Source organism: Eleutherodactylus coqui, chromosome 4, assembly GCF_035609145.1.
Source record: "Eleutherodactylus coqui strain aEleCoq1 chromosome 4, aEleCoq1.hap1, whole genome shotgun sequence".
Lineage (NCBI taxonomy): Eukaryota > Metazoa > Chordata > Amphibia > Anura > Eleutherodactylidae > Eleutherodactylus > Eleutherodactylus coqui.
Genome location: NC_089840.1, coordinates 60,779,334 through 60,796,253, shown reverse-complemented (window position 1 = coordinate 60,796,253; position 16,920 = coordinate 60,779,334). Strand labels below are relative to the sequence as shown.

Below are 16,920 nucleotides of genomic sequence, written 5' to 3'. Positions count from 1 at the left end.
GTGACATCTCTTCTCTGCGTCGTAGAGACGTCTAGTGGTCAACAAGCTCTACACAGGCTGAGAAAGACGTTTACTACACACAAGTAGCCTCTAAGAGCCTTCTTATAGGCCAAGGGTGGAACCACTTTTAGGGCCTCAGGTGGCAGGACCATTCATCTAATCAAACCACAACTCTAATCATTTGTATCTCTGCCTAAGATGAAACTCGGTGCTTGATTTTTTTGACAGAGTATATGATAAAAAAATTAAGCTTTCCATGCACTTCTAAATGTAAGGTTCAAGCTATGGGATGTCTAGTCAATCAGTGTATTTTACACTTAGAATAGTGCCATATAAGACATGGACATGGTATCAATGATGCCCCTGTAGGAGCCTACATAGATGGACACTGTATTCCCTCACCACCACCACCACCCCACCTTAGTCAGAGTCCTAGAAACGTTTCTTACCCAATCTCTATGTGACATGATACATTTTAGGATGTTTTCTAAATAGAGTTTGTTTGGCAGTAACACTCGTAATCTATTGCTTTCTGTATGTCTATAAAATATGTTTACACAGTGAGACTCTACCATTGGACACACATGGTTAAATCCAATCAACATGACCTACACTATAGTATTTAATGTTTACTACCACAACTGATCTTCGCCTTCCTACCTGCAGCACATCAGAGAGCGGCTCTGGAGTCATTCTGACATAACCCATTTATCTGCTAATTAGTACCTTGCAACGCATTGAAATGAAATGGGGAAAAAAAGACATAACATGAATTTCTGCCTGCAGTATAATAAAATGTTCTGCGCAGAATATCATTTTGAACATGTTGTTAGATTGTACACTTTTGTACTGTTGTTTAAGGAAAGTATATGCCCCATACATATGAATGTTGTAGAGGGGAGAAAACCACTACTAGTACCTCTGGTCTGCAACAGTTTAACCTTTGAGAACAAAAAGATGGGGCAGCTGAAATCCAACCACCCAATCCTTAGCTTCTCGTCAGGGGAGAGTTGGGAAATCGCCATACATATTAGTAATTAGTAGACTCTCTGGACTTGCTGGAATTGGTGGATTTAGTGGATATACAGCCAATAGGTATGGCCACTTTAACAGCAAATGTTACTAAAATAAGCTGGATCCACCATTTAACTGGTGTGCTTACATGCATGGGCCGAAGACGTGCTACACCCAAATCTGCTACACCCTCACCCCTACCTCCCATGGCTTACAGGGCCTCTACTCCAAAACCCCCAGCTGATACCAGTAGAAGCAGCTTGTCACTCACAATGTACTGCAGGCCGATGCCCAGTTGCTCTCTGCATGACCCAACTACTTCCTCATACTGAAATTCCTCTAAGTGCAGGAGACAGAGAGAGGTTGGGTTCTGTAGAGAGCAACATGGTGTGAGCCTGTAGTGACAAGCTGCTTCTACTGCTGGTAACAGGAGTTTTGGGCATGAGTATGCTAAAACATAGTGGGGTCACAGAAAAGGGCACTATTACCAAGAGAAGCTGAGAATAGTATTACCTAGAGGGGCCACAGAAGGGAACAGTGTTACTAAGAGAAGCCACAGAATGGGATAGTATTACTAAGAAGCATTATTACTAAGAGGGGCCTCAGAGGGGGCATTATAACTGACCCATCAGAGGAGGCACTATAACCAAATTTGGCCATAAAAGGAACATTAAAACTAAATGAGGCCTCAGAGGGGGACATTATTAGTATGGAGAGGCATTGAGAGGAGCATGAAATGGCAGGATAGGAAGAGTTTACGGAGACAAGTTGTGGCAGGAAGAAGTCTTCATAGCAGTCTAGGCCCAGATAGAGACGAGCAAGGAAATAGGATGACTCCAATCTTGGACAACCTGTGATAACTGCACTGTAATCACTATGACTGTGTAGAACTGGTATCTGACTATTATATGGTGATTATGTTATTTAGTTGTATACTAGAGATGAGCTGATGTATCTAAAGCCAACATATTACAAATGTTGTATTATAAAATATATGACTTCTATCTACATCCCTGGCCCAGCGGTGGAGGATAAAGCATATAGCGTGTGACCAAATGTTGGACAGACCAGGGAATTAATTTTGTATAGAAGGAGAGTGGACCCTCAGAATAATATACCCTAGTTGGCCCAAGGTAGCTCAGTCCAACACTAGCTTGATCAGCTAATGATCTGCAGATAAATATCTCAAATCTATGGCCAGTTTTAGTTCACCTCAAACCTAAACATCTACAATAGCTTTGATTGAAATTTTCCCTCTCCTTCCTTCTCCGCAAGAGCTACTGTAACTAACAGGCCATTCTGTCATGGTGGCAACCAAGTAATCACCATTGAATGTTATACACTTACTAAATCAAATACAGGCTCTGTCTGGTACATTTTTGATTCCTTATCTTCTTAATCTTCTATTCAGCTGCCTGTGGAGGGCTCATAAGAAATATCACTACCGGACGTTTGGTGTCACCCAACTTCCCAGGAAACTACAGCAATAATCTGACCTGCCATTGGGTCCTAGAGGCTCCCTCAGCACAACGCCTTCACCTGCACTTTGAGAAAGTCTCCCTGGCCGAGGATGATGACAGGTAAACCTATAGTTGCCAACTGTTGGTATATCTGTGGGCAATGCAAAATGTTGATCTTGGTAAAAAATTTGGTTTTGACCTTATATGGAGAAATGTCACAAATATGTTGCTAATGATTTTTGATTAGAGATGAGTGAGCACGCTCGGATAAGGCAGTTGCTCGAGTGAGCATCGCTCTTCTCGAGTAACTGCATTCTCATCTGAGCAGGCTCGGGGGGGGCGGCGGGGGGCAGCAGGGGGGAGCAAGGGGGAGAAAAAGAGAAATCTCTCTACCCCCCGCCGCATCCTGCTCACCCCAGCTCCCCCCCTTCCCCCGAGCCTGCTCGGACGAGAATGCAGTTACTAGAGAAGAGCGATGCTCGCTCGAGTAACTGCCTTAACCGAGCGTGCTCGCTCATCTCTATTATTGATCACTAGGATTTTATATAAGGAAAGTAGCTTATGTTAAAATACAGTAATGGTTCTGGGAATATACTATGTGCTGCATGCAATTTAGACTTGCATTCGGATACACTAACATAGCAGTAAATTGTATCTGGAAGTTGGTGGTATCTATGGCACACAGACTCACGGGATACAATTTCTTTAGTTGTAAGGAAATATTTATCCTCTGTGTAATTTTCTTCTCTGCACCTCAATACCCAATAGAAGATCAAATTGAGATTACATTCCAAGAAAACCAGACAGAAGCTCAGTAGAGTTCAAGATCAATATTTTAAAACAAAGTACTCCGAGCATACATCTCAAGAAATCTAGATTGCTATCCACTAGCGTGCTGGATCAATATTTTAATACACAGTTTCCCTACTTAAAATAATGTTCTAATAGGCAAAATGTATTGTATTAAAGTTCCATTTCTTCTTCCTATTATTTTTGTCCAAGTGTCTAATATTTGTTCACTTCATGTTGCCGGCTTGCTAATACATATTGACAGTCTGCTAATGGGACTTGTTTGTTCTGCAGACTTATCATCCGAGATGGAAATACTATTGACTCGCCGCCTGTGTATGACTCCTATGAGGTGGAATATCTTCCAATTGAAGGTTTACTCAGTACAGGTCAACACTTTTTTATTGAGCTAACAACCGATAGCAGTGGCAGCTCTACAGGGGTGGCACTTCGTTATCAAGGTAATGCAATGTGGTCTTTCTGTTCTGAAACTTATTCCCGCAGTCTCTTTACTTTTATGTGTAATTCCTCCAGAGAGTAATACTACCCATAGCCAGACAGCATACCCAATACTTAGGTTTTATACTAGCAATCTGCGGAGAACCCATTTGTTCAGGCTGGTAGCTCAGAAAAAGCTATTTGCAGTTTGTTTCATGGAGGTGTCACAGCTGGAGGTGTAGCGGCGCAGGGTTCAGGATACGTTGCAGCTAGAGATGAGCGAGCACGCTCGTTTAAGCATCGGTCATCTCGAGTAACTGATTACTCATCCGAGCAAATGCGGGGGGGGGGGAGAGATCTCTCTTACTCTCCCCCATGCTCTCCCCCGCTGCCCGCCGTCCCCCCGCATTTGCTCGGATGAGTAATCGAGAAGACCGATGCTCGCTCGAGTATCAGCCTTAAACGAGCGTGCTCGCTTATCTCTAGTTGCAGCAGAGGGAGTAACCAGAATTTACACTATTTATTTAAAACACAAATTAGAGTTGAATAATATTGCAACACTAATCAGTATGTGGGTAAACTTTCATCTTCAAAGGCCAAGGCACTATCTGTCGCTAGCTAAAATACAGGAATAGTAATGCTTTGTGAGCAGTCCGTAACAAGAGTAGTACCTGGTGAACAATTTTAAGAACACTCAACTGTTAATGACACTGCCTCAAAGAAATACAGATAACAGGATATAATGCACAGCTTCCCTTTGGTGGTTACTACTCCCAAAAAAGTCTGTTAGAAAGTCTGATTTACGTATACACTCACACTTTCTCTTTAAATGCTCAGTCCATATACAGAGCATGAGCACTTAAAACTGAACAACAGTCCTTAATGAATCCTGTATCTTACAGCAGGCCTGCTGATTAACTGTGTCTGTTGCTATTGGTGTGCATACTTACAGTTTCAGCTGAGGCCGGCCTCACTTACGGTTTATTGCATGGGAGTTGCAGCTACTACTTACTCAGGCTTGTCCAGAATTAAGAGTGTGACTCTACCACTGCTCTCCTTCATCCTTGTCATAGCCCAGCTGCCCCTACCAGCATGGCTGCTATCTCTCTTGTAGCTCTCAGCAGCAGGAAGTCTCAGATATCTCCATACAGTGTCCACTGTCAACTCTAAGCAGCTTCTTTATTCACAGTGTCTACATTCCTGCTGCTTTTCCCCTCTTGCTGGCTCAGCTTTCTGCTCTTCTTCTGCTGCGCCATTCTTTCCTTCTGATGCAGCACTCTCTTCTTTTGTAGAGCACCAGTCATGCCAAGAATGTTCCCCTACATTTAGGGCCAGGAGGGGGCAAAGAGCTTCATGGCTTTGGAACTTTTTGGTGCTTCTGTGTAATAGACTCCACTGCTGTGTGCCTGAACCTAGCTCTGTCTTTCTCTCCACTTCCCCCTGCCCTTTCTGAATGGGGGGGGGGGCTTACTGTGGCCAGCAGGGCCACTTGTCAGAGCACTGGGCCACTGTAGTAAGAGAAGAGAGCAGAGCACTGCTCATCCTACTTACACCTGGTCTGGGACAGAGCTAGAGGGGTGCTGCCAGGCCATACAGGTGTAGGGGAGCTGGAAGACAACAACATGCCACCCTGCCTTGGCTAGATAGTGATGGAAAACCTAGTTACAATTCTGCCTCATGTACTTCAGAGCCAAAAAGATCAGGGTAGGCTTAAATTACAAGGAAGTTATAGTAACTCAAAATATAAAGATCCAAAATAATACATATCTGGAAGCCATCTTTATGACTCATGGAACAGGATAGAGACATAGGCACTTGGTCCTGCCATATGGTACTTGGTTCAGCATGGTTTTAACCTAGTATTCTCCCCTAAAGGCAATATTTCCAGGGCAGATTAGCTGCCTAATATAGCACTGAGGCATACATAGGTATAGTATGGCCCCATAGACGTCTACAGTTACAGTATTACAGCTCAGTACAACTTGGTGGTCTTATGTAGCTATAATAGATTTCTGTGCATGGGCTTGTAATGTAACATTTTATACTCTCATATATCTGTATATTCTAGAATTATGCATGACTTCTCTACAAAACTCTGGGTTTCCTCAGTCTAAACGCCATACATTTTAAGGCCAATGTCCATGAGCGGATTTGATTTGCGGAGTCGGCGCAAATCACCTGCACGAAAGATCCGTAATTCAAAGTGCCCATAGCGAAGCATTGGCATCCGCAACAGAATTTAAGCATGCGGATTTGATGTGCGGACCGTTTGGTGCGAAAAACAAATTACAGCATGCCCCATTTCAGTGTGGATTCCGTGCGGACGGGCTCAATAGAAGTCAATAGGACTTAACATAATTGCGGATGCATTGCGGAATTGATGGTTAAAATCAATTAGAGAGGTGGGGAAAAGGCTGGGAGGTGGGGTTGGGGATTTTTTTCTGCGCGGATGATCCGCAGTGCATCCGCGTACATCTGCGCAGAAAAACCATTACATCCGCGATCTCCCGCAAATGGTTTCCACAAGTCTGGTGCAGCGGAAATCCGCTTTTGGAATCCGATCCAGGTGGTTTCAAACTGAATTGGGGGGGTTCCGGTATTCCATAGCTCCATCTTATGACTGCATCGAACAGTGCCATATGGACCCCATTGTCCATAGTGGGGTCCATTCACTTTCTGCTAAGTTGCCTGGCATTTTGCAGGAAGAAAAAGCTTTTTTTTTCTTTTATTTTGTGCCGGATCTGCGATGGAGCCTCCAACTGGAGTTTCCAACGCAGATGTGAAAGCAGCCTTACTTAGCTATTTTTACTCTAGCTGTCCCAATTTGCAGTAGTCACCATACTTGTTTCATACAGAAATGTAAATAGAAGTGGAAAAGTTAAGACTCCGTTTTAATTTCCTCTGCAGCCTATGAACAAGGACACTGCTATGAACCTTTTGTAAAATATGGCAACTTCACAAGTAGTGATCCTACCTTCCCTATTGGAACCGTTGTGGAGTTTACTTGTGATCCTGGATATACACTGGAACAAGGATCTACTATCATCGAGTGTCAAGATTCAGGCGATCCCCAGTGGAATGAGACAGAACCTGCTTGCAGAGGTAACAACTAACTGAAAATGTAGACAATACTTTCAGTTTCCTGTGAAATTTATTATTTGTAACAAACTTGGAAAATGTGATCCGTTCTTAGGCATCTTAAAAAAAAAGGTTTGGTACGGAGTTAGCCAGTAGAGCAAAGTGTGATTGTTCTCAGTAAGAGAAACTAAGTAATCTTGTAGATATGATACCTTTTAATGGCTAACAAAAATACATGATGTTACAGCAAGCTTTCGGGTTTTTCTATTGATTCTTTAGCCTGATGAAGGGTTAAAAGCTCGCTATAACATCATTTATTTTTGTCATTAAAAGGTATCATATCTACAAGATTACTTGGTTTCTCTTACTGAGAACAATCACACTAGGCGTCTTGAGATATACAAAAAGTAACACAAAACAGTCCTCAGTGGAATGTAGCATGATATTCAGTGTCGTCATCATAGCAGGAGGGAAAGGCAGATCTAATTCATTTTTTTTTTCTATCAGCTGTCTGCAGTGGGGAAATCACAGACTCCGCTGGGGTAGTTCTGTCACCTAACTGGCCAGAAGCTTATGGTAAGGGACAGGATTGCATCTGGGGTATCCATGTAGAGGAGGAGAAGAGAATCCTTTTGGACATACAAGTGTAAGTGTTGCCGCTTTTCTTCAACTAACCAAGACTAATGACTCTTCTTTTTACACTTCACATATGTCTTGTGGCCTCCTTCATTTAAAAGAGGTATTCTGGCATTTACTATGGATGTCCTATCCTCAGGGTAAGTCATCAACAGTCCATCGACAGGGGTCCACCCCTCAGGATCCCCGACGATCAGCAGGGTCGCATGTCCACTTCAATGGGAGTGAAGCCATCCATCACACTTCCTGCTCTTTACTGTGGTCAGAGCCGGAAATATAATAGAAGGCATCACTGCTGTTGATTTCAATGGGAGCAAAGTCTTCTGGCACACTTCCAGCTCCAAGCGTACTGCGGACATCCAGTCCCACTGGACTAACCGCTGTTATCCCCTTACAAACTCACAGTACAGTTCACAAATATTGTAAATGATCTATTCCTTAACCTACTACCACAATATATTAAATGTAAACGAGGTGCCATTCGATTGCCATGGCAGCCAGGGGTCTTCTGATAGCGCCAAGTGCGGCCATTCCAGACTATCAAAGCTTGATAGATTGCCTGTCAGATCGCAGTATAATGTAATACTATGGTCTTACATCATACTGCAGGAGCAATCAAACCATCGCAAGATCTTGTCCCTTTTGGGAACTAAAAAAAAAAGTAAAAATCAGTAAAAAAAATATTTATTAATTATTTAAGTAATAAAAGTTAAAAAGAAAAAAACTTTTGCTTATAAAAGAATCTAAATAGAAAAACCCCAAAACATATTTGGTATTGCTGCGTCCATAAAAGTCCATTCTATCAAAGCAACACATTATTTACCCCGCACGGTGAACGTCATCAGAAAAAAAAACTCCAGAATTGGTATTTTTTGAGCACCCTCTCACCAAGAAAAAATGTGATAAAAAGTGATCAAAAAGTTATATGTACTCCAAAATAGTACCAATAGAAACTATGGAACACCTCGCAAAAAATGAGCCCTCACACAACTATTTCGACGGAAAAATGAAAAAGTCAGAAGATGGTGGCAGAAATAATTTTATCTTTTTCCAAAGATATTTTATATTTTAAAAGCAGTACAGCAAAATAAATCTATACAAGTTTGTATCGTAGGAATCATACTGACCCATAGAATAAAGTTATCATGTCATTTTTGCTGCAGTGTATACGTCGTAGATACAAGACCCCCACCCCTATGGAATTCAGTTTTTTTCACATTTGACTCGACATAGAATTTTTAAAAAGTTTTTCAGTACAAGAAATGGTACATTAAATAGTACCATTGATAAATAGAACTCGTCCCACAAAAAACAAGCTCTCAGATTGCTACATTGATGGACAAATGAAAGAGTTATGATTTTTAAAAAGTGAGGAGGAAAAAACAAAAATGAGGAAAAAAATAGGTCCTTAAGGGGTTAAAGAGGTTTCCCTAGATCTGAAAAAAAACTGGGCAAGGGGAAAAATGTGATTATAAAATAATCCTTACTTAACACTTTCCAGTCCACTGTCTGACATCTAAAGACATTCTGATTGAAGGCTGTACAGCTCCGAAAGCGGATTACGTCTGGCAGGGTATTCTTACTGTATATTACTGGCTGCTCTGTTGTCGGGGGCCTCTCCAGCATTTCCAATACCACAGTACTGGCTCTAGCCAGCAGGTGGCGCCATTGTATAATGGCAGAAAGAGAAAGCCCCCTAGGAAACCCTGAATCTAGAATTGCAAAGGGTTAACTGATGAATTCCCTGCAGCTCCACACTCCGTCGTACTTGTGATGCTCACCAGTTTTGTCTACTGCAGGCTGCTCACATCAAATGTGACACTGTTCCATTGTCAAACATAAATTTTTATACTTTCCACACTGGACCTCAGGTATGTACTCTCCTTTTAGTTCATTATACAAATCCCTGGCTTAAGACTGGGCAGCCAGGGATCAAGAAGCAAAACCAATGAATATTTAGCAGTCAACTTGTTGTACTTCCTCACCTCTATTGGTGGATGAAGGGGGGGGGGGGTGCTGCTGAATTGGCTTACCCAATTTGCAGCTGACGTGTAGGCTAGTTTAGTAGACATTGCTAACCAGGATGATAGAGACGCCCCCTACTGAGTCCCTTCTCACAGTGAAAGGTTTGTCAAGTTGTAAGCCGAGCCAAATAGAGTCTTGATACATCACATATATCTATACACATAAGTACAGTCATTATACGCTTTCATTAGACATTTTCTGCCCCTTGACCAAATTTTTTATGATCTTGGAAAACCCTATGAACAGGTCATTCATACTTGGTCTACCTACAATGTAGCTCTGGTTGCATCACTTATTTGTTAAGATAGCACATACTGTGCTTGTCATGCCAACCTATAGCAAAAAAGTTCTGATAGAGAACTGAATCGCAGCTCTGACTTGGTCTTTATGGATAAATTGCCGCAACTAAAGCAAAATATTGGCAATATACAGGGTTGGGAATGGGTTCCCCAAAATCAACTACTGTTGTAATGAATGCTAATAGTGCTTGAACCATTACAGGTTTCATTATCTACAGACCTCTTTATGGTTATTTTAGTATATGGAGTCTGTTATGGACTTTCGGCATAAAATCAAACCCAACAAGAAGAATGCCTAAAGTAGCCATATTGCAGAATGCCAGTATTTCAGTGTGTTCATTAAGAAAAATTAATCAGCTCTGCTGGAAACCAGAAGTTGGTGACCAGAGAGGAACGTATTTATGAACACATTCTGGTGATTAATATGGATGCTCTCTGCCCATGTTCCTTGGCCCTCTATGCCTATTTTCTTCTAGGGAAAAGATGTTGAGGAGGAAAATGGTTTCTGTAACATTATTAATATACTTTTTTGCTCTGTTGGTTAATTAATATTCTCTCATTTGCATATCTCTCTTTTTCTCTGTCTCGCCTGGAGTTGTCATTTCTAAACATATGATCGTAATAAACGATCCCGTTCTGTTTTTCCACTAGTGGCTGTCAGCAAAATTAATCTTCTGCTCCACACTCAGAAAGCAATGTACCCTCTACCATATCACAGTTTTTACAGAAAGCTCAGATCCCAGCCAGTAACGTGCTTGATGTGGCGTGCCAATTTTCACTGACTAGATAGCGGCTTTTTACATCATACAAGAATGTAAGAACTAGGAAGGTTACGGCAAAATAGGTTTAATTACATTTCATCCTATTTTCTATGTAGTAGTTCTGGTGTAATGTAGCTTTTTTTTCCGCTTCCCTTGACTTGTAAAAATCATAAACCAAAGAGAATTAAATAATTGTGTTATTGTTATATTATTATAATATTTTGCTGTGTAGAAGTCGGTTAAATGCGGTTTATTGCTGTGCTATGAAATTTAAAGGCACAAGGAATTTCGGACAAGACTCCACATGGTAGAGTGTTGGACTGGTGATACAAAAAGTGTGATTACACTTACCGGTATCAGTTTTTCTCAAAGCCATGACGCCGCTCATGCAGAGGATCTCCCGCCCTTGGACAGAAAACCTAAGAAGATAAAAGTGGGACATACCTCTCCCAACCTCAGTGCTTGGCAAGGAAGTCTAAGGCGGGAAAAGTCTTATTTTTATAAATATCACTATATACACATTTTTTTTATTTATATATATTTGGGGGGGGAGAAGTCGGAGTGCCATCATGGGTTTGAGAAAAACCAATTACCTGTAAATGTAATCACAGTTTTACCCTCTCATCCATGACAGAATCACTGGAGATGTAAAGTAGGAGAAGAGTTATGAGGGAGGTAACACAGCCTGGACAACCTTCTGTCCAAAATGAAGATCTGAAATAGGGTTCAAATGTTATCTGTAGTAAATGAAACCAGTATGAAGAGAGCTCCAAGTAGCTGTCATGCAAATCCGGTCAATAGGCAACTCTGCTCTCTTTACCCAAGAGGTTGACCTTGCCGTAGCAAGTCGTAAGGGCCGGAGGGAAAAGCTTGTTGGTCTCGTAGGCTAGGGAAATCACCTCTGTGACACAATTGTAAAAGAACTAGCAGCTTTCAACTGCAAAAGTAGATTTTCTGACTTCCTCCAGTCTATAAAAACATCTAAATAGTGTATCAAATACCTTCTAATATCTGAACAATGATAATAAGTTTCAGTCTCATCTTAAGGATTTTGGAAAAAGGGAGGTAACGTAATGTCTTGGTATTGGTGGAAATCTGACACTACTTTGGGGAGAAAGGCACGTAGGGTCTTCATGACGAATCTATCCCCTAAAATAGTCATGTATGGAAGAAAGTCTGCCAAAGCTTGAAGTTCACCCACTCTACGTGCATTAGTGACTGCTAGAAGAAAGGCAATTTGGATCGAAAGTAAGGTTAGAGAAAGAGACTCTAATGGCTCAAATGGGAAAGAAGATAAATCTGACAATACCAAATTGAGATCCCAGGGACGAAGGTTAGGTCAATCTCTGGATCTTATTCTGTTGGCCACTAACAAGAATCATTTGACCAAAGGATGACTTGCCAGTTTAAAATCCAAGAAGGAACTCAAGCCCGAAACTTGAATTTTGAGGGAGCCGGGCTGGGTGGACCTATAGGAGATTAAGAATTAATGGAACGTTAGGAGATTCCAGCGGGTTAAAAACTTGATTAAAGCTCTCCGTTCCCAGGTACCTATCCAGCTGAACCAGAAACCTAAACTGGGGTAAGCAGAGCTGTGTCCCACTTTCCCAGATTTCCTGTCCAGCAGTGGCAGGTCTTCTCCAGGGGTGCTGTAATAGGTGAGAGGGTAAATTAAGGGGATTCCATATTTTTAGAACTAAAGCAACTTCGTAATAAAATGCTTAATATAAAGCATTGTATTCTAGTTCTTTAAATGAAGCCAGGACTATACTCAATAGGTATCTTTATTCTGGTTGCCATAGCTATGTTCATCGGAGTGTATGTTCTAATGCTATTGTGCTCCCTTTATATCCATGCCCTTTGACTCCATGCTTGGTAAACTTCACAAGTATGATATAGTGTATTAGTGTATGGGATAAATTGTACTTATATTTATACAGATACACATTTCTATGGATGCAGCCTTGGAAATAAGAATGAAAATGTCCATTAGGCTCAGATGTATCAAGCAGTGCAAGGCCCAATGGCTGCTAAGGTGCACAAAGGATTTTTCTTAGGGTGGATTCATACAAAGTATTTTCTGTAAGAAAGTCACAGTTTTTGTGCCAGTTTTTCATGCAGTTTTTGAGCCAAAGCCAAAAGTAGATTCAAAGGGAATTGGAGATATAAAGGAAGGACTTCTACTTCTTCCCTCTCGATGGCTCAAAGATTGAATCAAAAACTGTTATGGAGTTTTTCCAATAAAATGCTGTGCATAAAATTCCCCTTACAGATTCTAAAATAAAAGTGTTATATTTAGGGCATGCCATATTACAGAGATATGCTTGTAGAATAGAATGTAGTGTCTCATGGATGCTGCATGTGGGGGCATAATGAGTGCCTACAGACTCTGTAAGTGCCCCTCACATGAGTATTTGTGCGCCCCCTAGCGCTGTGTTTTTGTGGAATAAATGATGCATTTTCACACATGCATCAGCGAATCATTTTTTGCGCTTGCAAGGCATGTTCATCTTGCGTGCGGCAAATTAGTCTAATGGGAATTACACAGTGTCTCACGCATCTCCTTGTGTATTGTGCACGCATTTGCGCACCCCATGATTAACTTCTATGGGGACATTTGATGCGCCTATTGAAATGAATGGGTTCTATTCTCTGCATATTGTGCAGGTACATTTTGCATGCCCAAATATGCCCATGTGAAGGGGTCCTATTACAGAGTATGGACTTTGCATGTAGCTTTACAGGGTCCATTCTCATTGCTTTGCCATGCCCATGAACCCTTAAACCCCATTCTATCGTTGTCGTTTCAGTGCAGATTCCAGTATGAATACTGTGCCTAAATGCAGAATCTGCACTATTTTATGACTGATAGCTGTAGAAATGTGTGCTGTACTTTTGCAAATGTGTTGCCAAAAAAAAGAATTGACATGTCATGTTTTTTTTTTGTTTAAAAACTGCATCAGGTGGCGGACTTGCCCCATTGACTGCGGATGTGCATAAAAAATGTATGGCAGAACTCTGAGGCTTGGACTTAAAAATGTCAGATCTATGCCATAAAAATCCGGCATAGAACCGCTGAGACCCGCACCGATTCCGAGAATGGAGGTTTCGAAGGTCCCCACATTAATAGAGTAGTGGTCATGCATGTGTGCTGCTGCTTCATTCATTTCAATGGTAGTGCCAGGGATACCCAGTAATTTCTGCGATCCCATTTAGGTGAATAGAGCGGCGGTTTGCATGTTCAGGGACCTTTGGAACCGCTGCTCTCAAGATCAGTAGGGTTCCAGTAATCAGGATAAGGGATACTTTTCTCTCTTTGCACAACCCATTTACGTTCTCTTTCTGTATTGATGTATTCATTAAAAGTTGCTCTTGTGTATTGTTTAATGATGATCCAGATTTTTGTTTTCTAATTCCTCCTTTAGCCTGAATGTTGGCAAGAGTGACATTCTCACTTTTTATGATGGTGATGACTTGACAGCCCGGGTCCTAGGTCGATACACGGGGACTCACAATCATTTCAAAATCTATACATCAATGGCGGATGTCATCATCCAGTTCCAGACAGACCCTGGCAGTAATGTGTTCGGCTACCAGCAAGGCTTCATCATTAATTTTTTTGGTGAGTTGTTGGTTGATGACCAGTTATAAGCAATGCATTCTGTCCTTGATACCATGCAAGATCCCTAGTGGGGATATAAAGCAATACCTTGCTGACTCTATAGCTGATTCAATATTATTAAACTTTGCAAGTATCCTACATCATTTGAGCACTTGACCACCCCCACACAAATTAATGGTCCCACAATCCTATCGAATTAAACCATGATGATGAGTGGTCATCTTACAGTTGTATGATTGATACTACTCATATATATGACTTATTTGATGTGAGCACTGCACTAAGGAACCTGGCATTCTTTGGTAGTTCTTGTTTGAATGGGGTATATTGTATAATGGTTGCTCAGATGGGTTAACGTGATCAATAAAAGGATACGGACATTCAACTATGATGATGCACATCATTGCCAATATCTCTGCAGAAAGTATCTCTGTTCAATTTTGTTATCTTGCTCTACTTGTAGAAGTACCAAGGAATGATACATGTCCGGAATTGCCAGAAATTCCCAATGGCTGGAAGACCACCTCTCAGTCCGAGCTTGTCCATGGCACTGTTGTAACCTACCAGTGTTATCCAGGGTATGAGATTGCAGGAGCTGAGCTTCTCATGTGTCAGTGGGACCTTACATGGAGTGGAGACCTTCCATCATGTGAAAGGGGTAAGAGGTAACTGTGATATGTTGCGTTGTGGCTGGACACCCATAGTCACCTGTCCATGTGGTTACAGATCCTAGATCATTTCATTAACAGAATCCTTTTTTTTCCAACATTCGGAAGTAATATCTCATGATTGCATGATTATACTGTGCGTAGTACTAACAAATGGACTCATAGGTTTGCTCACAGAGCAGAATTTCCATTGAATTGATTCTGTACTGAATGTGGTTAATTCATGTACAGATCCACAGCGTACTCAAACTGGAAATCTGTGGCAGAAATCTGAGGGTTAGACTTGGATTTATGCCACAAATTCTGCAAAAGTCCTCCAGACTGACCAATTGGTAGGTCTATGCTTATTTTACTTCTTTTTCTTTGTCCATATTTAAAATTAGTAATCCTTCAAATTGCAGTAAGGAGCTTGCAAAACACTGGCATAACTATAGCCATACACATAAGACAAAAGTCAGCCAAAATGGCCAACGTTAACCATTTTGGATGACCACTGTTGGAAAATTGTACGGAAACGACTGTTCACGATGGCCAATGGCAGACTTCTGTCTGCCCCAAAATGTGATGTGCCAGGTTAGGAACCTTCAACTGTGATTGGCTGAGACTAAGTGTTTAGCTAATCTTCCACCCCCTCCCTTTGCCAACAGTTGGCAAGGGACAGGGAGGGGGAAGAGAGAGGGGAGGGAGTTTAGCAGAGATGCTGCTAAACCTCCATTTTTCGGCAGCTCCCATAGAAGTCTATGGGACCGGCCGCTGCATTCCAGCCAGAAGATAGTTCTAGAACTATCTTTTTGGGCCGGCTTAAAAACGTCCGATAGGAATGCGCACCGTATGTGCTATCTTTTCCGGTCGTCCATTTTTATGCACCGCAAAAACGGCCATCAGAACTGAGGCGTTGGAAACCAATGCATCATATGGGTACCGTATATCGTCTGGCTGTGAAAATGCGGCCAATATACACTCATGTGAATGAAGCCTCAGACAGCTATGTTAGTGGATAAATAAAAGTGTTATGATTTTTGGAAAGTGGGAAGAAAAAAAAGGGCCACATCCTTAAGGGGTTATTACAAAGTCTCAGTGTTTCCTAGTGTGGCCATACACCCTCCTGTACAGCGGCACATGAACAACTATAAGGCAGTCTTATTTGTGTTCTTTGTCCATTCTGCAATTGGATTTTGTGGCTTCCTCTGTTTAATACATGCCCCATCTGTTATTTTGGGCTTTACACAAATCTGTTTATGTATGCAATGAATGTGTTAGGAAGAGTGATGGATTGATATCTCAGCCAGTATGATTCATTTCCTCCTGTCACAGCACCTGACTGAGGCAATTATGCAGCTATGAATTGATACTGATTGAAAACATATTTTGATTTAAATCCAGTTTAACATGATTACCAAGATGAATCTACCCACAGAGTGAACGCAGCGACCCATGTCAGGGTGTTCACGATTTAGCACAGAACAATAGCAGAAGATACTATGTAGCGCTGGGATAAAAAGAACTTCTGGCTTATCTCAAGAAAAAGGAAGGAGAAGAGTTAAAATCATCTTTAATGAACACATCTGCGAATTAAAAAAAAAAAAGACCTGAATGAAGTTAGGATGAAAGAGAAATCTACCGGCTAATTAGGCTGCCTGAGAGCTTTAATTGGTCTCATCTAACTGAAAATATGCTTTCCACCCACCTAACCCTCCGCTACATCCCTGCTTACTCCTACCCGCTAAAACTACTCTGCTTTCCTGTAGCAGAAAATTGCATCAAAGCGGCGCTGCCCTGGTCCAGTGGAGCTACAATTACTCCAAGCTTTTCATTTCAAAGGCACTTAAAGAGTTTAGATTAACATCGGTGGCACAAGTTTTGCAAATTATACTTTGTTATGTTTCTTTTTCACACTAATTATATTAGAAAACATGATTAATGTGTAAATGCTATTAATTACACAAAATCAGGCTATATTTACACAAGACTATTACCGCTCTACAGGAATTCTGTATATTTAGCATCAATAATGGGATCAGGTCACGTCAAGGGAATGAGGGAAGACATTTCTCAGGGATCTCTTGAACAACTTACCTATGATTGGATGTGATCTAGTAGGTTCACTGGTCCTTCCAGCTTTAGATAGAG

The 16,920-nt window shown here is 41.4% G+C and overlaps 1 protein-coding gene across 1 annotated transcript in view; it reads left to right on the top strand.

Annotated features, from left to right (window-relative positions):
* Window positions 1–16,920, top strand: part of SEZ6 (seizure related 6 homolog) — a 268,918-nt gene that overhangs the window by 222,300 nt on the left and 29,698 nt on the right. Inside the window, exons 6-11 of the mRNA XM_066601545.1 lie at window positions 2,426–2,594; window positions 3,558–3,724; window positions 6,609–6,803; window positions 7,287–7,425; window positions 13,926–14,122; window positions 14,586–14,780. Of these exons, the coding sequence (XP_066457642.1) occupies window positions 2,426–2,594; window positions 3,558–3,724; window positions 6,609–6,803; window positions 7,287–7,425; window positions 13,926–14,122; window positions 14,586–14,780 (1,062 nt within the window). The remainder of the gene's footprint in view (window positions 1–2,425; window positions 2,595–3,557; window positions 3,725–6,608; window positions 6,804–7,286; window positions 7,426–13,925; window positions 14,123–14,585; window positions 14,781–16,920) is intronic.